Source organism: Caenorhabditis remanei, chromosome X, assembly GCF_010183535.1.
Source record: "Caenorhabditis remanei strain PX506 chromosome X, whole genome shotgun sequence".
Classification (NCBI taxonomy): domain Eukaryota; kingdom Metazoa; phylum Nematoda; class Chromadorea; order Rhabditida; family Rhabditidae; genus Caenorhabditis; species Caenorhabditis remanei.
In genome coordinates, this window is record NC_071333.1 from 11,224,505 (window position 1) to 11,248,233 (window position 23,729).

The 23,729-nt window shown below is 44.3% G+C and overlaps 4 protein-coding genes across 4 annotated transcripts; all 4 read right to left on the reverse strand.

The window, feature by feature from the left end:
• Positions 1–1,650: 1,650 nt before the first annotated feature.
• On the reverse strand, positions 1,651–4,228 carry GCK72_024214 (uncharacterized protein; the record flags this gene model as incomplete). Its single annotated transcript, XM_053735777.1, has 4 exons — positions 1,651–2,316; positions 2,366–3,399; positions 3,450–3,597; positions 3,821–4,228. The coding sequence occupies 4 exons, from the start codon at positions 4,226–4,228 to the stop codon at positions 1,651–1,653; spliced, it is 2,256 nt and encodes a 751-aa protein (XP_053579343.1).
• A 1,575-nt stretch (positions 4,229–5,803) lies between these two features.
• On the reverse strand, positions 5,804–6,415 carry GCK72_024215 (uncharacterized protein; the record flags this gene model as incomplete). The annotated part of the gene is made up of 2 exons (XM_053735778.1): positions 5,804–6,136; positions 6,179–6,415. The coding sequence occupies 2 exons, from the start codon at positions 6,413–6,415 to the stop codon at positions 5,804–5,806; spliced, it is 570 nt and encodes a 189-aa protein (XP_053579344.1).
• An 8,295-nt stretch (positions 6,416–14,710) lies between these two features.
• GCK72_024216 (uncharacterized protein) lies at positions 14,711–15,175 on the reverse strand (the record flags this gene model as incomplete). The annotated part of the gene is made up of 1 exon (XM_003118426.1): positions 14,711–15,175. One exon carries the CDS (start codon positions 15,173–15,175, stop codon positions 14,711–14,713), a length of 465 nt encoding a protein of 154 aa, XP_003118474.1.
• A 2,266-nt stretch (positions 15,176–17,441) lies between these two features.
• On the reverse strand, positions 17,442–23,124 carry GCK72_024217 (uncharacterized protein; the record flags this gene model as incomplete). Its single annotated transcript, XM_053735779.1, has 7 exons — positions 17,442–17,679; positions 17,761–18,256; positions 18,311–19,185; positions 19,236–19,786; positions 20,340–20,516; positions 20,562–20,624; positions 22,975–23,124. 7 exons carry the CDS (start codon positions 23,122–23,124, stop codon positions 17,442–17,444), a joined length of 2,550 nt encoding a protein of 849 aa, XP_053579345.1.
• Between the last annotated feature and the right edge of the window lie 605 nt (positions 23,125–23,729).

The window sequence follows — 23,729 nt, forward strand, 5'->3', positions numbered from 1 at the left end:
TGATATCACTTATCAAGGAGGTGACGAGCACCTTTGCCATCGTCATGGCTCAAAAACGAGCACCTTGGAACAATCGAGATATTCCGCTGGCGGACATTTTTCAAGTCAATCAGACCGCCGCTCATGAACGATTAACTCCATTGCCCTAACGGGGGGAAGAAAATACATTGATGAACGAATTTGAGATGAAATCTCGGTACAAGAGGCACTTTCAGTTCGGTCGCTTGACGTTCCTGAAGTCGTCAGAGACGTATAGAGATAAACGAGGTGTAGTTGTCGAAGAAGCACGTCCCGAGGGCACTGACATCGTCCGACGGTACACTTGTGAGCCAGTCAGTATGCGAGGTGAATGATCCACGTAATGACAGAGCTTCAAATTCCGCTCTTGCGAAACCTGTGCCAATACGCTCCAGTTTTACCAAAGAACTTGATTCAACCGAATTTTTGCGGGCGGCGCTAAATTGAAAATATCGCGAATTTCTGTTGGTATAGTCCCGGAGGATGTTTACCGAGGAAATTCTTAGACCGAGTTGTCGGCTTGATAACAGATCGCCCGGCGCTGAAGACCAAACGACTCTCGAGTCCCGAAGGAACGATTATCGATTGAGCTGAGGCGGTGGGGGGAGTGGAATCGTATCCGAGGAACTCACATGGTCTAGATACTGCAATACGTGCGGCCGGCGTAGGATATTTTCACTCGCAGAACAAACTTAGATCTTAGACAGTCGTGTATAGTAATAGCGTTTCTGACGCACCAAATACGCTAGGCTATACCAAGTCAACATGCACCAGATGCCTTCATATTCAGCTGATATGAATAGAATTCCAATGTACTAGCTTGATTGATAAATCGCGATTCGAACTATCTGTGAAGATTCTGAACACAAATTATCATCTATATCCTCATTCCTTTTCTAGCTTTCGCATCATAGATCCGGAAATTAAGTATTTATCCCGAGGGATTGGACCGGTTTTTAAGATCACAGTGATCACCGACCCGGATAACCCTGAATCTAGGCTTAAACGAGGAGCCACCTAGTATCATCGCTTCGATTACAGGTTTGGGGGTTTACCAATTGAATTAATTTTCAATCGGAAGGGAAGATTGTACCCGATTATGAGTCAAAAACACCGAAGTGCACCAAGATAGGTCCGACATCATATGCCCGAGGGCGCTGGAACTAGTCCAAATCGGAATACGGCGTTAGCTGCCTGCTAATTATCAACCCAAATTGCACTAAATCGGTGTCCAGAGAACCTGGAGCACTAGATTCTGTGACTGACATACGAGGTTTATCATTTTACCCGGACTCGAGGTCATAGGGACGGATGAATCTCCTGTTAGCCTCAGAACGATCAGAAGAGCGTACTGAGTATGAGGTTTTACTTCTATTCATAACTATAGAAGGAGGGGGGTCCAGCGAATTGGCTGGCACCTCCCAGATACGTGGCATTCAGTTCGTGTTTGGACATCAGGAAACGAGGAAAAAGAGCGCTGAAACAGAAATAATAATGAGTTCGAACTCATATAAAAGCCGAGAATGAAATCGCCCGAGATCAACAACAACTGGGATTTATTAGAAAACCCGTAACAAAAATTGATAAAAAACAACAAATTTGGTTAACAGTTATAAAAATCTCGAGGGAAATTTAGTCGGCAGTTTCTGGCTCCTTCTTTATCGAGGATTCCGACTTTGCCACTGGGGCGAGTCTCGGTCTCTTCGCATCGTCGCGCTTTCCACTGCTTCTGTGCTTGGCGCCACGACGCTGCCACTTGGATCCACCAAATTTCTTCGAGGGTTCGCCACCGGATCCTTTGCTGGACGAGGGGGCTAGTGCTCGGTGACTCGACGAGGCCTTCTCTTCATCAGAACCGGAGTCCGAGAAGAAGTGGTTCTCTTTAAAATCGACGTACTTTCTCTGCACGTGATATCGACCTTCTTGGCGAGGCCGAGACTGGTCGATGTATTTGCCCATGTTGGCGCCGAAGTACGAGGAATCTTCTTTAGGATCAGATTCTGAGCGATTTCCTGCTTTCGAGGTTTCTCCGGCCGAGGAAGACGGATGCTTCTGGTGGCGGGAAGGGCACAAAAGAGGATGATGCTCGCGTTCTTTGGAGGGCATGGACGGATCACATCTGAGGCAGAGACGGTGTTTCGCTTTGCAGAGTTCTGGCGAGCCATCGCAGTCGTTTTTTCCGCAGATGATACATCTTTGCTGAGTAATCAGCGCCAGACGTTTCGATTGCAGATCGAGGTGCACGTCACAATAGGCTGCGTCGTGTGTTCCGGTGCAGTAAAAGCATTTTGTGGAACTCTGAACATTACTGAATTAAGAAATGATCTAAGAAAATCACACTACGTACGGTCTTTCGGGCTTCATGAAGCTTTCGCTCCTCAATTTCAGCAACCTTTCGATTGTGAGCACGGTCCGAGGAAGTACCGATCGCTGCGATCTCATCGAGGGCTATCAAGACCGTGTCATCGTGGTCGGCATCTGGTTCGAGGATGTGCTTGAAGCTGTCCTGATCCTTTTTAATTCCAGCCATTTGGATTTTTAGGTCTCTGACCTCCGTGGCCGTTTCCATCGATGACACTTTCCGTGCAATATAGCTTCTCAGTGAATCGTAGACTCTGGTGATTTTCAACGAGGTGCTTTCGAACTTTTTCCAATCGAGGGAACCTTGCTTCAAAAGCATCTCAACTTTCTCATTTCCTTTTCCTTGACTTCTGGAGAGACGGCGTTGATCGATCGCGATCCGAGTCAGCTGCTCCAAGAAGATACCCATATTTTTGGAAATACCCTGGAGAGTTGTGATCGGGGCCAATCTCTCAATCATATCGGTCCATTGATCGAGGGAAGGAATACGATCAGTCAGATCTGCTTTCTTCGCGAGGGCCTCGAGGTCGGTCTTGGTTGCCAGCACTTCGAGATCTTTCTTGGTCACGTATTTGCCGAGGTCATCATGGGTGACTGAAGCTGTCGAGATGGTTTCGAGCTGATCCGAGATCTTTTTCAGCATCGCAAAAATCGTGGGAATCGTCTCCGATTCTTGGGTAGTATCGAGGAGTTGAGCTACGGCCTCTGGCATCTTTCCGTCGGTCTCATCACCGGATGTGGGCGCTGGACGTACGTCCTGGTCCTTATCTGGTGAATCCTGCGAGGGATCGACTTCGTCAGCGTTCGAGTTGACATCAACGTAGAACGCTGGCGGACCGAATAGAACCTGCTCGTTTGGCGGGAGGTCGTCCTCATTTGAGTACGATTTTCCGGCCTCATCGAGGATATGGTTGTCCTCTCCTGAACTTTCCCCATAATCGAGAAGCTCTTTCTCTTCATTTGATCCGGGCTCCACGCTAGCCGATCCGAGTCCGAAGACTGGTGGGGCGGGCGAGGATTCTGAAACAAGAAGGCTAGTCACTCTCCACTCATTATCGATCTGTTTTTACCTTTGCCGACCTCAAGGAGCTCGACGATGCGTTGCTCACTTATCGGGGGGCATGGGATCAAGGCGACCGGCGGAAGCACTTTGCGAGGGACCTGATTGTTCATCGACTCCTGGTCGTGAGTAGTGTTAGCTGCACTCATCTGTTTATGCTAAATCAATACAAAAATAATGATTAATTCACTGAGTCGTTTACGAAACAGATATCGAACGGGGTAAAAACCGAGTTACTGAATTACAAGCATAAATGAGGAGTGAAGGACACAACTTTATTACGAGGTAAAAATGAACAATCAGTCTTTCTGCAATTTATGACGGCTTCCATTTGAGTGAAAACATCCTATCGAGGGTTCCCGATTGGAGCTTGTGATGTACCAAGAGCATCGCTTTTTGGGCGATTTGACGGATTTGACAGAAGTCTGATAGTCCGAACGCTTCATGTTGTGACAGTAGCGAGGGTAGGTATCCGCAGTTCATATCGTTTTCACGAATCAAACTCAACGAAGACAATCGTGAAGTGGAGTACCGAGGGCGAGGAGCATTTACATCAACATAATCCAAAATGGCTACGTGATAGGCTACCCACTGGTCCAATGGTGACATATCCCGAGGGATACGTGTTCCAAGAGCTTCCGGAGTCTTCTGGAGGAAGAATCCGCCGTTCAACTCGAAAGCCCGGACACTGTGCTCTCGACAACTCTCAACTTCGACGAGGATCCAAGTTGACCACACACGATTGCGTGATGCGAAGGCGTATGCTCGAACCATCACTTCCATTGGCATTCGATCTATCCGAATCTGAAAACTAGAGGCATCATTAGATCAAACTGTCTGCTTTTTCTGGCCAACCATCGTTTTTTCGAGGTGTTTATACTCGTTTCTGCTAGAATTCACAACTTCAGATGCCCGAGGGCGATTGACGTCGAAACTCGGAGCAACAACGAAACTAACTGACTTCTGATCCGATTTCTCAGAGCGAAAAGTCCCCTCGATGGAGCGAGAACCTGGAAAAAGTCGATTTAACCGCCCGATTCGATCTATTTGGATACTTTTGCAAGTTTCCTCCTTTCTCAAACACGAGGGATGTCTACCGAATTGATCCATTCTCGCTTGACGATTGGCCAAAAAGTGCTGTTACCTGAAATAAAAGTTTAGCCGCGAAACACCGGTCTATGTAAAGCGAACAGAACAAAGATACAAACATGCAAAAACACGCTGGGGATCAATGAACACATAAAGGGGGCATTTTCGTGGGAACTTTTATCTCATATAACGACAATTATATCTAATGATTTGTGACTTCTTTAACGAAATCCCGAGGGATCTCGTTCCGGCGGTGACGAAATGCTATTTTGCATCGGCAGCTGCTCTGAAAAACGAATCTTTCATAGCAACGGAAAGAAATCACGGGGGCGTTACCATCATCTCATCATTACGTAACGGAGCTGTTCCGGTCCAACGGAATTTTCAGTTAGCAAACTTCAACAAAAAACAACAACGAGGTGAGAATATGCGAGAATTGAGACGAGGAACCTGAAACACGACCGATGTAAATGAGCTTGCTCATCTTACATCCTAAAATAGATGTCTTGTTAGAATTCTGACCTCTTATCTTACAGGCCCTTTTCGTATACTGAAAAAACCATTCAAATCAAAATTTCTCTCGTAAATGGGGGGTACCCTCCTAATTTTTTTGCACAACAATAATGTACATCTTTTGCACTTTTTACCCTTAACAGGAAAAAAATAAATAATCCCGTTAAATTTTTTTAGAGCGGTTTGAAATTTTCGAAAATTCGAGTTGGTGTCAGTTTTTTGAAAATTTGACACTCAAAAAAAACTTTTTTTTACAAATTCAATTTTTATTCTTGAAGCCCTTGAAATTCGCTACTTTTATGCAACAATCCCTTTTCTTCAATATTACATCTAGCTAGTGAAAAAAATTAATTTAGAAAAAATTTCGAAAAAAAACTTTTTTTTCGAAAAATCTCAATTTCTCAAAAACAAGGTCACGTCACAGGAAAACCCGTTATGGCTTGTATATTCTTCGCAAAACTCATCGAATGAGCAAAAAAAATCGGTACTTTAGGGGGGGCAAATAAAGTACATTCCATGTTAAACGACTACACCGGAAGTGCGTACAGGTAACACGCAAAGTGCGTCAGCTGCCTGCTGGCTCGAAACTAGCTAAGAAAAAATTATGCGTACTTTTTCGAAACTCTCAAATTTCGCAATTCTGACCTACATGGCCATTTTCCTTGAAGGAAAAGCCATTTCCAGGCTGAAATCTACCAAGCGACAGTGCTAAAAACGTACAAGTAGTTAGTAGAACGGCCAAAGAAGCTCAAACGAGGGCTTCTAGAGATTCCAGGTTGAAAATGCTCTTCTCAGAGACGATAATCCAGACAGGGTCTCGGCGCGGGTGGGTTCCGAGGGCCAATAATTTTGGGTACGACTAGTCGAGGGCAGCTCAAAGAGATGAGCCTCGATTTTAATATCCTCCATCATTTTTCCTTCACGGAGACCATCGGCGATTACCGCTGCGAACGCGAGGGCTTGACACTCCGGTGGATCAGAATGATCGTAGAGCGGAGTGTCGTACCACGGGTTGCATTGGCAACGCGGATGATCTACGGGAACCGAGTTCCGCAGCCAAGTCGCGAATTCGACTTTTACGAAGAATCCTCCGTCCTGAAATACAAAACGAGGCTGAGTCGAATAGTGCTTTCTCACATGTGAATGTGGGCCTTCGGGGCATCCAGGAGGTGGTCGAGGTGGGTTGATATGATAAAGAACGAACTTATCATCTACCCATTGATACCATTTAATCGCGTCCTCCGAAAAGGACTCGAAATTGAGCGGGTCGTAGTCGACTCGTACCGACAGATACGGAGTACCGTGGGCATTGATCGAGTGAAGACTGAATCCGATCGCTGGGAAATCGAAGGGAGCACTGTCCGACAGAGGCATTCTGTAGGTAACTTAATACAACGGTTTTTACACGTTTCTGTGATAAATCAATGAAATGATACGATCTGAATAACGACAGTTCACTTTGAAAAAATAGTGAAAAGACCACAAAATTCCACTGATTCAAAACGGAATTGCGTAAAAATTTATAGTCCGAGGGACTCTAGAGGCTGATGCATCCGATCTGTTACGAGGGCGGTGCATCCTTCACTCCGATTTCATTATCATCCGAAATCCGTCATTCGATGAGAATCAGAATTTCTATGTTTCTAACGAGCATGATGTATTACTGGACTCTGAATTCGAGGGGTCGGCTGAGATCAGAAGAAATTAGCCTATGCCTAACGAATCATCAGCGAAGTAACTTATCAAGTTTCCGAGGCGGCCGGGTGAAATTTCATCAAAATTCGTATCGGTGCCGTCTTCTCTTACGAGGAGTTGGCGAAGAATACGAGGGACGAATAATCACGAGGTCAACGGGCTCTTCTAGATGTACAGAATCTGGAATCTGTCGTAACGGTTCGAGTGACTCATTCGTGTGTTCGAGACGCCTAAAATGAGCCTAACATGTTCATCGATTATCACAAATAGAGCTGGTTAAAACCAGATATTACCCCGACGTGGAAGACGAAAGTGAACTGGTTCAAAGAACAAGTTTTATTAAGAAAAATTTAATAGACACGTTAAGGAGAGTGAGATTGGACGAGGTATTAGGCTGATCAAGACGTCGTTGAACGCGTGAAGATGTGAAAATGTCCAGTGAGGCGGAAAAAATGCTGTCACGAGGGTGGCGAGGAAAATTGAGAGATCTTGGAAGCGCGGTTGTAACGAGATTGCAGTCTATGGAGTGGATTCAGTAGGCGTTGCAAGCAGATGGGGCAACTGCGCCAGACTGAGCTGGGGCGAATTGGAAACCCGTGCCGGCTTCGTCATCTGAATCGTCTTCTTCGCCGTTAGAGTTGGATGGGGGAGTATCCGGATCGGAGTCCTGACCGTCCGAATCCTCTGACGAATCAGACGACTCCGAGGAGTCTCCGTAAGTAATAGACTGGAAAATCTTGATACGTTTTCGGATGCCTCGAGCACTCAATTCTCCGTTGGCCACGTCGCCACGGATTCGATCCATGATCTTCGAGATCTTCTGGAACATTCGGTGACGCTGGGATATTTAGGTGTGACTGGGTACCGCATAATTAGAGTAGCGTTTTCGCGCAATGCGAGGGTCCTTCTCTTTTTTGGCGGTTCCAAGATCGGAATCTTTGAGGCGTTTGGCTACGAGGTCGCTAATCTCCGCTCCGAGGTCGGCCTTGAACTTTCCATTCAATAACTTGAACAGAGAGTCCTGAATACGAGAGCTGGCTTGAAGCTGCATCTCAAAGTGTCTCATGGACACCATAACCAGTCTCAGACCGGAAATCAGCATATCGTAGTCGGCACGGCTCATTGTCACACCTAAAACACCATCATCTGTAATTTCTAGCTCGAATTCTGGTTAATCTCACGCTGTGGAGGTTCCGAGGGCTGATTGAAGCCTTGCGGCGGGTCAGATCCGTTAGCCGACATCGTCGATCTCGAGGGTCGCTGAAACATAAATGATTCAACTATGCTCGGATGGAACAATGACGAGAAACTGTCACGGAAAAACACGGGCAAAATAAGTTAGAATTCAAAAAAAAGAAACTACTTGCGTATACAACAGGCACAAAGGTTCGAGATGACGAGAGATAGTCCACGACGTCAGTTGAAGGAGTCACCTTCTCAGACATCCCTGGCTAGAGCTCTACGCGAGAAGTTTCGTCGCAACACGATACTAAACCATCTCAAAGCTAAGCGAGAGCTTTCTATGTAGCGATCGAAATCACCACTCTGAAAGCAAGAGGCTTTGGAATCATAACGGATTCCGTGATGTAATTAGTTTGACAATATAGTGTATTCGTAAGCTGATTACGGTCTCTCTTAAACGACTATCATTCTCATCGGTTCTTTGTAAGTCTCGAGGATCTACTAATTTCAGTGTAGTTCGTGATAGAGACGAGGTATTGGTAGCCTAATAAGGCCCTCCGCTTGCCAGGCGGCCGGCCCGTTACTCTACCGATCCGCTTAAAATCGCTGCAAAACGGCTAAACCGAAAGCTTCAACCTCAAGTCCTACTTAGAACAAAACGAAGACTCGAATGACAGAGAGGGTCCGTAATCAAAAACGACTACCTACGGCCACTAAGAGAATCGAGGGAGAAGGGGGAGTCATACAACGCCGGCTTATCGCTGTCATCTGCCTATACCGCAAACTAAAGCACCACATAGTTTATTCTCTTTCTCTCATCCAGATGTGGTTATCGAGTGGATTTCCAGATTGGTAATAATGTCGACAACGGTTGTTAGACAACCTTCAGATTTCGAGGGAGTATTCACAGTCAGTAATGTACAAATAGTACAAAAGCCACGCGACCTGACGTGAAACTACCGAAAATCCGGTCTAAAATACCCCAAATCCCATGCGGGACAGCGAGATTCTAAAAAAGAATCTGTGCTACAAGAATTCCTATGCAATTCGAGGGAAACGCGCTCACACTCGCCCACTGGGGGAGAATGTAAGTCTATTTCGGTCGAACTACTCTCGATACTGAACATCCTTCACGAGATACTCAGAGTTCCGTGTTATGTATGATCGAATATCTAGGATTCAAAATCGAAACTCTGATTCCGTACTTCATACACATCTTCCAATAGGCGGATCTGATAGTACCAAATCTGGTCCCGAGGGTCTCATAGTCAATGGCGCCCTGGAGCAGTGGGTCCTAGAACCCATGCTCCGGGGGGCCAGAGGATTCGAGTATATCTCCGCTCTGAAGGGTCTCACTCGAAATCGAGGGATATGCTTCGGCGGAGGCTACACTGAATCGCTGACTACGATAATCTCTGAACGTGATCCAGTACTAGAAACTCTCCCCAGAGCGTAATCCACGCTCCGGGGGGCCAGAGGATGCTCCATAGGGAGTATCCTCCTCAAATCCTGTAACCGGAAGAGCATACGAAAGACACTCTCTCGTACTAACACGGCCGACTATCCTATAGCTCATTGGGGACGATCACCGAATAACCAACCTTGCGGCCGGTTACGAGGGGAGCGGGCCAACAAGCCAGAATAACCGGGTTGACTGTTTCAGTTCACGTTAATACGCTACTGAATATGTCGGTCGCCGAAGAGCATATACACTCTTCAACTAAGTCTTCTGGCAGTTAGGTCAGATTTCGTATCGATGTGTACATAGTCGGTCGAATTTCAAATAGCATGTATCCGAGGGGAGTAGGCCCATATGGGGTTCCGGTCTCGATACGAAATTCAACGTGCCTCGGTGAGACCGAACGATCTGGAACCCATTCAATGCATAGCTCTCCGAATCAATTTGAACGGATGACTCGCTAGCACCAAATGCTCCGCAGGAGGGAATGGTCGTCTGAGGATCGGCAGTTCAGATGCTTGAAAAGCGTCTGTCGAACCAACGAGCTTAGGCGTAGTTCCTTTCCATTGGAGGTTCTAACACAGAAGACAAGTGCGAAATTACCCAAATTTTTTTGCGAAGTAGCGTCTTCTTGGGATAGAAAGTGGATATTAGTGAGTCGATATTATCTAATAGGCCGCTAGTTATCATATCAGGTAAACAGAGGGTACCGACTGCTCGATCGCTTCGGATCTACTCACAATGCAGCGCTTGCGCTGATGTTTTCGAAAGTAGGCATCAGCCTTAACCCTTCAGAATCCTGCTACTAAACCAGTGGGTTTTCGAACCATCGATGAACTAAATCGACTTTCTACCTAGAAGTCTGAAAGCGAGGGAGCGAATCGGATGACTAACAAGAAGAATTGACTAGGTGTATTATCGAGGTGAGGGGGATTCGAAAGACTCGAAATACATCGAGGGAGATCAAATCGCCGAGGCTCGCATTAACACCATTGGTCGAACTTCCAGAATTGCGAGGGTCGTGAGGTCGAGGAAATATCGCCATTTCCTGTCGAGCTCTAAACCCGAGCAATAGGATACTATCCGAAGGCACGCTTGCTATCTACTGACGGCTTACGAAAAATTCTGAGTCCCGATGATGGGCCAGATACAGTACGTATTTCCGCTAACTGTTCTCAAACGACTACCAAATCAAACGATAAGGCAAGAACAGACTCACGGAACGTTTAATGAATCTCATTGGAGCGTGTTAACTCGAGGGGCCGTTATACGAAAATGGCATACGCACTGATTCGTGGCGTACCTTACTCGAGGTTTCTGTATTCATATGCCGACCAGAGACCCTTGCCGGCAAGACGACCACGGTTAGTGGATGGGAGCCGCTCGGGGGAAACGGGTGGGACACAGAGCTTACAGTCCCTAACTGACGCAGAAAATGGAGCACCTGAGGCGGGACAGGGACTGCCCTCCAGAGGGAGGAGTCTGATCGTCTCTTGCCTGGCATCTCTTTCGCTAGTCAATAACACGAGCCGATAAGCTCAAAACCGTATCTGGTGAACCAGTCGGGCTTCACACGAGGGGGCCAGCCTGCTCGGTACTTAATTCAACACATTCGGCGGGTCGGAATTAAACCGATGAAGCCTAGTGAGCTGAACAAAACCAAACCGACCCAAGATCTCATGTAAACATCAACATTCCGAGGGATCCTTATCCCACGAGAGGGGTCGTACGCAGCAAAAACTGCTGACCGCTCGGGCAGGGAATCGGTCACCGGGACTGCTCGCGCTCCGAGGAGCTGGAGACAAATGCCGATAAACCATCAAAGGGAGCATCCGAAACATCAAAATCATACACGAGGTCGAGGAACCCCAGTTTTTCATATCATCCTTCAGTCTAAAAACTCGGCATCCCAACCGCTTTGCTACCTTGCGGCTGCTTAGCGGGGGTTCCGGGTTCTCAGACATTCAGACAACGTCTTAGATCCGAGGAATCGATTGTAGGGTATCGATCCGAATGCTGTAATTGACCACCGATCCCCTTCGGAAGTACAGAATTCATAAGAATTCCGTAAATATCCGGTGAGGGGAGAGGGCGAAATCAAAAACTATTCGGAAAGACGTGACTACAATAGACGCTCAGATCCGCAAAGAGACTCCCTCCGATCCAGCAAGCTGGCATGAAGGGACCTTGACTTATTCAACGACCGTCTTTAATGCGATCAGTCGGCTTCCAGTACCACACCCTCCCGCAAACAGACGAATCTGTGTTAAAACACAGCAAGAAGCGGCAGTACCTTTTACCAACTTATCACAAAAAATAAGAGCGGAGAACTATAGCCAAGTGGCTTCATCCCGAGGGAGAAGCGCCCAAAACGAGAACAATCCCGCTCAAATTCCAGCACGACACGACATCGGAGACCAACACGAGACTTCTGATCGATTTTTCCCAGTTTCCGAATGGTTCGGGGCGAGTGGCACGCCTCGAATTGCTTCGAGGGGTGTCAGAATCGCGAGAACCGTTCGTAGTCCCGAGAAAACCGAGGGAAGTTGACCAGCAGACGACATCCGATGCCACAGGGCACGAGGGAGCCATCCAATCCAATCGCGAACTTCTGATCGATTTTTTCTCAGTTTCCGAGTGGTTCGGGACATGCGAGACGCCTCTAGTTCGTTACTCGAACGTCTCCGATGTGATCTGTTAGCTAGAAGTATTACACCTTTCCGCAAACGGACGAGTCCGTGTTAAAACACAGCAAGAAAGGGGCAACACCGTTCGCCAACGTAGCACGAGGGATAAGAACCAGAAACGAAACCTCAAAGCGTGTCGGAATCGCGAAATCCAGTCGTAATCTCGAGAAAAAAGCGAGGGAAGTGGACCAAAACAGCAGCAGACGAAGCGACGAAGCACGATGCAGTCAGAGTACCCAATCCGTAGAACTTCTGATCGATTTCTTGCCCGCTTCCGGTTTTTTCGGAATTTTCGAAATATTTCGAAATCCGAAAAAATGGGGAATTGGGGAGAAAAACGAGGGAAGCGGGAGAGGGCGATGACAACTGACGCAAATGAGCACGAGGCAATCAGAGTACCCGATCCGTAGAACTTCTGATCGATTCCTTGCCCGTTTCCGGGTTTTTCGGAATTTTCGAAATATTTCGCAATATTTCGAAATTCGAAAAACGGGGGAATTGGGGAGAAAACCGAGGGAAGCGGGACCGGGCAATAACGACTGATGCCCGCGAAGCTCGAGCCATCCATTTGAGTCGATGCGAGGGCGTTCCGATCGATTTCCAACCAATTTTCAGAAAATCCGTTGAAAAATCCTCGAGGAGAGCGAATCCGAGGTTGATGTGCGAAGAAATCGAGTGGAATTGGGAAATTTCGCCGGGAAAATGTGCGGAATGCCAAAAAATTAGAATTTTCCGAGGAAAATTCGATTTTTCAGACAAACATCGAATTTCGAGGAGAAAAATCCGAATTTCTCGAGTGTCCGAGTGTTTTCGGGCCTTTTCCGTCGATTTTCTAGCTGGTTTCCACGAAAAATCGCGAAAACGTTGCCGAAAAGCGAGGGAATGATGCAAAAATCGCGACGAAATTCGCGCAAAAGTGGGAAGGCCTAAAGCCGCATCGCGGCGCAGCGCTTCGCACTAGAGCGCAGTTGCTACCGAAATTTAAAGGTGGGGCCTTAAATGGCGCCAAATTCAAATAAGGGGAGCGGAATTTTGCGAGAAAAAAGCAACAAAAAGACCGAAATTGCGAAATGCAAGGAAGTTTTCGCCGTTCTAATGTATCTCAAAGGAAAAACACGAGAATCGCAGCACATAAAATCGAAAAAATCGATTTTTTCGGACAAAACATGGGCAAACCGACTGATTCGTCCGTGTCGAGGGGAAAAATCGATAACTCGAAATTTTCCGGTCTAGCGGAGAAATCCTGGTCAAGATGCACCAAATGTGGCCACCCCTTCTGTCTCCAGAAGGCCGCCGGTAATGTGCCGAGTAGGGTGGGAACATGCGCCCAATTTATACTTCCAATAGGTGGTTCAGTGGATTTAAAGGAAGTGCCCGATGTGCTGACAACTCAAGTATTTACAAGAACCATTTATTATAGGGAAAAAGCATGTCCCGCGAGGAACTGCATTAAAAACCTATTCGGTTCTGCCTTTTACAAAACAATAGAATTTAAGGGGAAAAGGGTTATCGAGGGAATATAGTAGCGACTCTGCAAGCGCCCGATACACGTATCGGGGGCTCTCGAGGGGCTACAAGACGCTCTCTAACAACTTCTCTTACAAAACACAATAATAACTCTCTTAGAGAGAGAAGAAAAACAACACTTAGGAACAACTAAATTATAAAAGGCTTTAGGCCAGTCGAGGGGTGTCGGTCGAGTACGGTCACAGTCGTTTAGCAGGTGTGCGCGCGGCGAGACCAGCGGACGTCGGAAACAGCGTGCGCCTTTGACTGGAGAGACGCAGACACGACTAAATGGCGGCAACTTGAATTGTGGAATATTACTTCCGCCTGAAATGGGGTTAAAGGGACAGGGAAGAAGGGAGTTAATTAACAGAAAGTAAAATACGTAATAAGTATAAACTAAATTAGAATAATTTAGTGATACAAATTACATTTTAGTTTGGAGTGGGACAGGAACCTGATTCGGGGACCAGGAGACTGTCAACAAAACATCCTTTACTGTCTCCACTTCATCGTCGTCAAAAATCATTTCTTATTATTTTTCATGTTCCCATATTTCATATTGTACGGAAATCATATATAAATGCAGTTTTGAACAATTTTCCTTGAAGCAACGTTGACTGACCTAGCTATTTTACGCGTAATTACTAGAGGCTTTTATTCGAAATGTTAGCACATTATTTCCGCGATTTGACCACATTTTTGAAGTAATGCTTTCGACTTTTTACCATTTTTGGAAATTGTTGAAAATGACACATTTTCCAAGAGTAAGAAACCGAAATCAATGAAAAAAACTTTAGAATGGACGAAAATTGGAAAAATTGAAACTATGCCTAGCCCAAAAATGCCGTTTTTCAAAAATAACTGATTTTCGATGAGGTTAGACACTTTTTCAAAATGAAACTAAAAAATGGTCTATAAGTGCAAAAAACGTCATTTGGTCATAATTACCTGATTTCTTCTCATCTGTTGCATGCGAGACACAGTGCGGTCGCAACGCGGCAGCAACGCGTATATAGACTATTGATTTGAGATTCAAGAGCCAAAGATATGTTTGAATTTATTTATTTCCATCACATCAAGATCATTCACAAAAAAACAAAAAGCAGAATTCAAAAATTTAGATGTAGACAAATTCAATTAATCCCTGGCGGGCAGCAATCCGTTCGCAGCATCCTCCTCATCCGTCGGGATCCCGAAGATCTGGCGAAGTTCCTCCGCAGTCTTTCCTGTGCACATCTCACTGACAATCTTGCAAGAGTAGTTGAGAAGACGTTTGATATCCAAATAGTTAGCGGCACAGATCAGATCATAGAGCTCCATGTTGCTCATTTTCAGAAAATCTCTGTCCCATTCAGGAACCTCCACCATCCTCGGATTACTCTCCTCAGCCGTTGGAATTTCTTCTCCTTTGTGATGCTCACACCAAGCGGCCACCTTCTTCAGAGGCGTCTCCTTGATAATCTCCATTGGAATGACTTCATCCGTGTTTCCGAGGGTTACCAGTAAGTCACTCAGAGTTTTCGATTGTTTGATTGCCGTCTCGGAGAAGAGAACCTCCTTTCCGTCGCTCGATTCGAGTTTGTAGAAGAATTCTTCGGCCATCTTAAAAAATAAAGTAAATAAATCAATAAAAATCTTGAGGTATAGGGGGAATAGAAAAAAAGAGAAACGAATGCGTAGAATTGGAGGGTCCACTCACCTTTTCTATTCTCCTGCCAGATGGTGTACGCGGGGAGGGGGGGGGCTCGCTGTGAGACCCTTATCTCATATAATTGTATGTGCCTTTAAATATTTCCCAGAGTACAGCCCATCAATAATATGTAGAGGTGGTTGATGTCGCTTTATTAGTGAACGCCGGTGTGAAAAGAGTTTATTTAAACCAAACTGACAATAAATAATTAGTCAAAGTAGTATATTATTCATTTGAATGCTAGAATTTCGACTACTTCTTGAAGTTTCCGTAACTTTGTCAAGTTTCAATATTTTTTTTGACAAAATTAGTGTTAAAACAAATCATTTTTGACGTTCTATCCGATTTCGTCGAACAAATTTCAAAAATGTTCTTATCTCCAAAATTGTATTTTTTTTTCTAATAACTCATTTCCTCCTTTTCTAGTTCAGTTTTCACTGTCATGAAAACTATCAGTAACACAACGCTGATTTTAAAAATTATCTTCCAGGCTGAACGTCTATTAGTGATTGAATGTACGTATAAGAGTATTTGATACCACACATATCAGATATGGGCAATTTAAAAGCGAACGAAAAAATTTTTCGTTTCACTAATTTCACTAAAATAATATTGTGTCGAATTTGAATGTTTAATGCTGGAAAAAAAAGCGAATACTAGAAAATTTCAAAATAAAAAAAATGCAAAACGTGGACGAATCACAACGTTTTTAGCGGGGCCGAAGCACACTAGAGGGGTTTTCGGGGCCGAAGCACACCTAACATACACGATCTGTAGAGGATGGGCCGAAGCATCATCATTCAGACCGCTACTGGGATCGAACCATAGAGTACGAGGACCGAAGTACCGCACCACTACCACTCAACCATAGCTGCTGTTGGTGGAGAAAGGGAGTGGGGGAAATATATACAAGGCAAACGGGCCAACGAGAGGAGCAGCAGAGAGCAAAAGAGGAGAAAACGGGAAAAGAGGGACCGATGGAGAACTCGACTCTCAATAAAATCCGTAGAATCCTAGTTTTTTGTCCATTCAAAAGTATCGATTCCCAAGTCATGACTGAAACTTTAGTGTGTCGTGCATCAGAATTTTTAGTTAGTTTTGCAGTGAAAATAAAGCATGATTTTCTCAAATCTTCCTGAAATTCGCTTTAAAAAAAGTAATTTGCAATTCTGATTCATATCTGGATGAAGATAAATTTTGAATGTGTTCCATCAAACTCCTGTGATCTGAAATGTTTTGATGTGTAAAGAAATTTATCGAGCGCCATTTTTTATTATTAGTTTGATATATCCGGGAGAATATAAAATACAATTCGGAAATTATTACAAACTTGGTGTGTAGAATAATGATTTCAATTGAAACTTTACAGAAATTGATCAAAGGAAGGAATTAGGCGAACGAAAAAGTTAGTAACATTGCAATAACTTTGCAGAAAACAGTTATACCGACAGAAATAGGAGCAGACAGTGTCAGAATAGGACTGTAGAATGAAAACCAACGGTTGTACTCGTGGAAAAGAGACACTAAGAAAATTGAAGTTTTGCGACAGACAGTTGTACGGACAAAATAAAAAAAGAAGTTTTTTCTTTGAAAAAAATGTGAACAACTGGGAACGTTAAAAGGAGGGGATAAAGAGTTTCAAGCAATTACAGTGCAGCAAACAAATGACCAAAATTTTTTTGTGCTTTTGGTTATTCACTTTTTTTGGGTGTTTTGAATTTTTGTCAATAGGGACGAGGCGACAGTTGAAAACAATAAAAGGAGTGTGGGAAAAAGGATAAACTTGGGACAATAAATTACGTGCCGACTTAAAAAAGTACTTTTGGATGTTTAAAAGCAATAGGACAAGCAAAAAGGAAAAGGTGTCTGTTTGTCTAATTAAAAATATGTACCAGTTGACTTAGTAGCGCTAGTGGAATGGGGCGAATGACTGGACAAATCAAACAACCATCACAGGAAAAATGACGAGAAACAGAACAATTCAAGACAAGCGGAGCGAAAAAAGTGAATAAAATTACAGGCGGGTGCACGCACGAAAAAAGGATGAGGAAAAATCTCATCAGAACTAAAAATTTTTGAAAGTAAGCGCTGGAAAACCTTCCAGTCAAAAAGAAATTGATACTCAACTGAAAAAAATAGAAAAGCAAAAGAAATGAAACGAACTGTGCAATGAAGTGATTAATTGAAGTTTCTGGGAAGGTGAGTGGGATCAAAAAACGGCGTTGGGAGAAGGCCAGCTACAGTTTGCGCATCGAAAAGTTGCGGGATCGGGAAGTAATTGAGGTTGGAGAGTCCATCAAAAGTGGTCGGTGGGATAACAATATCTTCGGGCTTGATACCATTTGCAAATGGGAGCATGTCGGTTCTCACAGGGTTTACGGCACCGGTACGCGTAGAACTACCACTGTTGCTTGAACTGAAAATAGGCTGATGTGATACTAGCTGGAATGAATGGGAAGTTAAGGTCAGTAAATTCAACTAGATAGTTGTTTCTCACCTTGGACCATTGCTATCTTCGTCACTCGACAACGTTATCACTGACGGAGCAGGGGAGTTCTTTTTCTGCTGTTGTGACACTATTGGTTTCGGTCTGTTGTTTCCGTTGATCATCGATTGTGCCCGTTGTTGTTGCTGTTGTTGTTGTTGTGCAGTTGTTCCTAATCCCCAACTAGAGTTCTCTTCAGGAAACGGGATTGGTGGTTGATTCGCATTGAATGCGGTGTTTGGAATCGATGACGTCAGAAACTGAGGGAGAGTGAATGCTTGTGGTGTGGCAGCGAACATTTGGTTGATCGGATTGAGTTGTTGAACTCCTTGTTGTGGCGCCCGCATCATGTCATTTGCGAGTACGGCGAACTGTTGTGCGGCCCCTGGTGGCCACTGTCCCTGAAGCATTGATGGATCCATTATGGGGACCGGAACAAACTGGGGAACCATATGACTCGGGGTGGCCAGGGATAAAAAATGTGGTTGACGTGCGGCGAATGGATGATCTGAACACATGAGTTATGAATCAATCGAATAAAATATGTGAATCTGAAACTTACGAAGTTGAGCATACTGGAACAGTGGTGGTGGAGGAATTGGTTGGTAGAAGAACTGAGCTGCAGTTGCTGCGTTGTTGGTAGCCGCGGCCATTTGTGAGTAATGGTGCATGAGATTTGTGAGGTCCGGTTGAGTTCCCACAGTTGAAAGGTTTGCTGTTGGAAGAGTGTTCATTTGAGCAGGAAGGACAGCAATCATCGGCTGCTGAATCTTTGGTGGAACGACAACCTTCTCAGCTGGAGTGATTGGAGTTGGAACATTTGGAGCACGGTATGGTGTTGGGATTGTGGCTCCACTCTTGCGACAGATCTCCATTCTCTTGTGAGCCTCGTGAACGTAGTTTGCGAAGGTGTATCCATTAACATGAGTCATGGTTACAAATTTTGATTCCAAGCCCTCAGCAGGTGAAATTCTGAAATCTGGATTCAAAACAAGCATTTTCTTCAGCACATCAACGAATTCTTGTCTGTCAATACGATCGCAAAGGTGTTCAACTGGATCCGATTCGAATCCATAGCAAACACGAGAAATATCATCGATGACATTGAAAATGTACTTTCTGGTTTCCTTGGATTTGGCTGAGGTTGAGGACGACTCGTACTCTTCCACTGTCTTCAAACGATAGTAGCTTCCTCCGACGTTGGCATGATTCGGGCTGGTCGACTTGACTTCTTTGAAGAATCGGTGTAATTTTGAAGCACTCTCAAGCATAGTTGTTGGTGGAAGTCCTTGAGTTTGGATAATGAATCTGATTTGATCATATTCAGAGCTTCCTGGGTACAATGGCCATCCGAGGAAAAGCTCAGCAATCACACATCCCAATGACCACATGTCGATCGACTCGTTGAAGGGTAATCCGAGGATGATTTCAGGAGCCCTGAAAGAAAATAGAGGTGTGTTTTGATCTGCAACATTTTTATTGCCTACCGGTAGTATCTACTCTGCAGATAGGTGTTTGTGACAGCCTTGTTGCGGTGAGAAGCACTTCCGAAATCAATGACCTTTACTCTGAATGGTTGCTGTTGTGGGTCGACGAGCATAATGTTCTCTGGCTTGAGATCAGCATGAATTAATCCGAGAGTCTTCAATTTATGAAGAGCTGTTAACACTTGGAACAGAATAGGTCTAATTGCATTGAGTGGCAGTGGCATGAATTTGTTCTGCTTCAAAAAATCATACAGATTCTGCTCGAGCATCTCGAAAACAAGACATGTGTGACTTTTGTGGTTGAAACACTCGTAGGCTCTCACAAAGTTAAACTCTTCAGAGTTTTCATTGCTAAGCCTTGAAAGTATTGACACTTCAATTTGTCCTTGACGTGCGTAACTCGGATGTTTCTTCAGAATCTTGATTGCCACAATTTCACTGGTTCCCTTTTTCCAAGCTTTCACCACTTGTCCGAAAGTACCCTTGCCGAGAAATTCAAGAACTTCGTATTGATTACCATAAGGAGAGCACAGCACCTCATTTTTGATGAGCTGAAAATTTTTTGGTTATGGTTTTGGTAGTTCTCCCTTCCCATTTCTTGTGACCTTCTATACCAAACGTTCCCCAATCCCCTAACAAACATAGAAAACCGAGAACAAGAGATGTTTGGCCAGAGCGGATCATAATTTAGTAGTGAGACACAAAAGAAGGTTTTAGGCGGCAGCTGGGCCTACTCGACGCAGGCCTACGCTGCGAGACAACCAAACCTAGCGAGGGCAGTGTCAAGGGCCGAGGAATACGCAGATGGTGTCTCCCCATTCGTTGTTCTACAGTTGCGTCATTGGCAACGAAGGTTATTCAGGCCGCGTAATGCGAATGCTGCTGTTTGAGAATGTCATTGGAGATAGCAAGACAACGTTTAGATTTTTCTATCGACAGTACTATTTCTCTTCTAATCACAGTTGGATCTCAATCAAGTAATGACAAAAGGTAGCGTACGTCCCCCGAACTTCAACTTCACATACACATCGAACTTTCACATACAGCGATGTAAGTAGCCATACCCCAAACGTGTAAATCCGATGAAAGTGTCCCCGATCTCACCTGATACTCTCCTTCTCCCGATACTTTACCACGAGTTGTAGTTTTTGTGGTAGCCGTCACTGACTGCGGTGCCATCTTACTGGTTGCAGAAGCAATCGAAGGGGCACCCGCCGGAATGACGGCTCTGGCAACTCCAGACGAGGTCAGTAAACTTTTTGCGGCAGCGTTTACTTCTTTCTGGAAAAACATTTGAATTTATAAAGTTCTTCTATTGAAAGTTACCTCCTCATCCGCTCGCCGCTTCAGTGCGCGTAGCTCGCTGTCGGAAGGGTTCGGTTTTTGGAACTGGAAAAAACAAGATAATTATAGGATGCAATAGATAAATCAAATTCAACGAAACCAACATCTTCAGTTTGTTCGTCTTCTTCTAAAGGTTCCAAAATCAAGATTCGAGCTTTTCTATATGTATCGAAGACATTGGGAAGTCTCATACCACCGAATTGAAATATTTGCTGATGTTGGGCGACGTGTTAGTAAGAAGCCGGCTATGCGAACGAATATAATGAGGAAACCTTCGGGCCTTGGCAATTGGACCATGAGGGAGGGGAGGATCGCCAGAGACAGAGAGAAAGCTCATTTGTGTGCGCAAAGAGAAAAAGGTCCCTCGAGTGGTCGGGTCAACCAGGGTCAGATAACGAATCTAGGGTTCGGTCCGAACGATTTATGAGTGCACTGGTGTCGAAATAAGTACTGGTCTGACCTAGCACTCTTACAAACGGTTCAGTCCATGTGCATGAGACATTACTGCCTAGAGGCCGTCATACGGAATCGAGAGAAACCATTATCAATAAATTAATGTATTTCACGTCATTTTATTCTCAGTCTCAAAATTAAAGAATAAAACAAACTCACTTAACATTCAATTAAAACACTGGAATTGAATCTATCAATCAGTTGTATTGATTGAATAGTTCCTAACCCTCGTATTCTCACGTAGACCAGCGTAAATAATACAAAGAAAATTACAACGTAATACTGTATGTCTAAGGATTGAGAGGGTGACAGAGTCCCATGAGAACCTGGGAGTGCTATCTAATAGGTGTTTATCCAAAGAATCAAAAGTGAGAATGGGACCCAGAAAATCGCAACGTGATGAAACAAAGATATAAAAAAAGAAGATAACCACTATTTTTCAAGTAGGATGAGAAAGAGAGACTGCAGCAAATGAAAAGAGAGTTCGAAATGCGTCATACCACACAAGATAAGATATCTCGTGATGGCGGAATGACTGATGGAAACAATCATCGTTTCTAATTTATTGAGTTTCAGTACTTGCGTTCCGGTTACAAAGAATTGAGCCGGGATGCGTGGTTGAATTTATAGGCATCGTTTGGTTCTCTCTTTTTTCTTATCCGCTTCGCAAAAAGAGTGCGTCCGAAAAAGTGTCAAAAAGTGTAATGAGAGACGGCTTTCGATCAGATAAAGTCCCTTAGCCAAGAGGGTAAAATGAAGAATTTTTTACAACCCGGCCAAAGAGAAAGTTCATTCCCGTTCTGTTAGAAAGAAGAGGCAGGACAGTTTGCGAAACCCAACGCGACCGACAACGTAACGTCGGTTTATATTCTGCGTCCCGCTATTATGGGCTGGTTATCAAGTTTCCCTTTTTTGGAATTTGAGAACCTATCTTCTAAAAAATTCAGTCAAAAAAAAACGCACGTACATTTGAAGTAGGCAATGTTCAATCGTCAGAAAGTATTGATCAGTTGTTATGATAAACTTTTGAGAGAAAAACGAAACGTCTCGATGCGCAACCTGGTATCAAAGACAACAGTACCGATAGGAAATTGTCGTCAGTTGGATGAGATAACAGACTGTATGCATGAACTGTTAAAAATGGGGCTGGTGGAGGTGAACAAAACCAAAAATCTGTCAATATTGTTACCCAATTTTTTATCAGTCAACTAGAGAATGTTCAATGATAAGTCAGCTCATTGACAAGGAATCGTTTTGCGGAAAAAAAATGTTAGTCTTGTGAGGTCTTGTTTTCTTTGAGAAGTCAACATGTTGCTCCATCTGTGAGGTGCCTTTCGATCACCATTTATCTCATAAGAGTTTTAACAACATAGCAAAATGTACGAGTCTCAAGACTCCTCTCATCCTCACTTCCAGCGTTTTCAAAATTCGAGTCTAATCCTAATCCTCTGTTTTACAAATCTATTTTCTCGTGTGCCATCCAGTTTTGCGAGTAAAAATATATTTCCGACAAAAGTTATTTTTCCAGTGACACTCGGAAATATTTGCATCATCGTCATTATCGCTTAAATACTGCGTGAGGCAATGCGGAAGGAAAGAGGGTGCGAATTGCTGAGTGAAATAAGTTGATGGGCAGAAGACACTCTTATTGCTCTTTCCCTGGGGAGATAGAGGTAATAAATAGTCCCATTCGGTCATCAATGACTTCACCTGTGTGACATGTGAACCATTTCTGACGGAGGCATTTGATTCGAGCATAAATTAGAACAGACGCAAAATGACGGGGTGCTTGTACTAAATAGGCCTCGTTACAGTAAGACTATTGTCTCACATAAAAAAGTTCAAAAATTCAGGGCGAAAACTGGTTAAAAGATAACAGATATTGACGACAAGAATAATTGATGAGATTTTTTATTTGTAAGAATGTATTCAATGAACTAACCTGTGTAGGGGCTGGGAGTGAATTATCGGGTAAAAACCGCGAAAAGAAAGTTGATGTTGGCGGCAAATTTTTGAATACTTCGTTGATGTCGGCTAGTCCTGATGTCATGTGATTTTCATCCGCTTCTCCGGAACTCTTTCGTTTTGGCATCGCCACCTATCAGACAATCAATGAGATCAGCAGTTGGATATGCCTCCTGCTGAACTCACTCCCAGATGCTATTCTCGTCGTCAGGCCGACCTCCGCCGTGTGGAAACTGAAAAAAACCGCGCGCCAAATTTTCAATTCCTCAATGTCCTTTGTGCCAACGGTTGTGTGGTGAAAACGCTCGAAGCCTCTGCTAGAAGCAGAGATTTCCGACCCGTCTCCTGAAAAGAACGATGATTGAATATAAGGACTGAATTTTGTGAAAGAAAAAGAAGAACGACATATACGCCAACGAAAAGATTATGTTGAAAGTATAATCTTCAGAATAGAAATTCGAAGCAATGAAATAAGAAAGGAAGGAAGGAAGAAGAGAAAGAGAACTGAAAGAAAGCAGAAGAGAAAAACACAATACTTATGACGTGGAAAAATGTGTCCGAGGCGACTGAAAGGAAGGAGTGGGAAAGAAAGTAACAATGACAAAAACAGGGTCAGCCACCATCACCTCTGAGTCACTTTACAAAAAAACTTTTTTTGAGAGGTAAACGACATGAATAGTTAAGAAACGGACGGACAACAGGGGTGTGAAAAGAGTGGACGAGCAGCAGAGA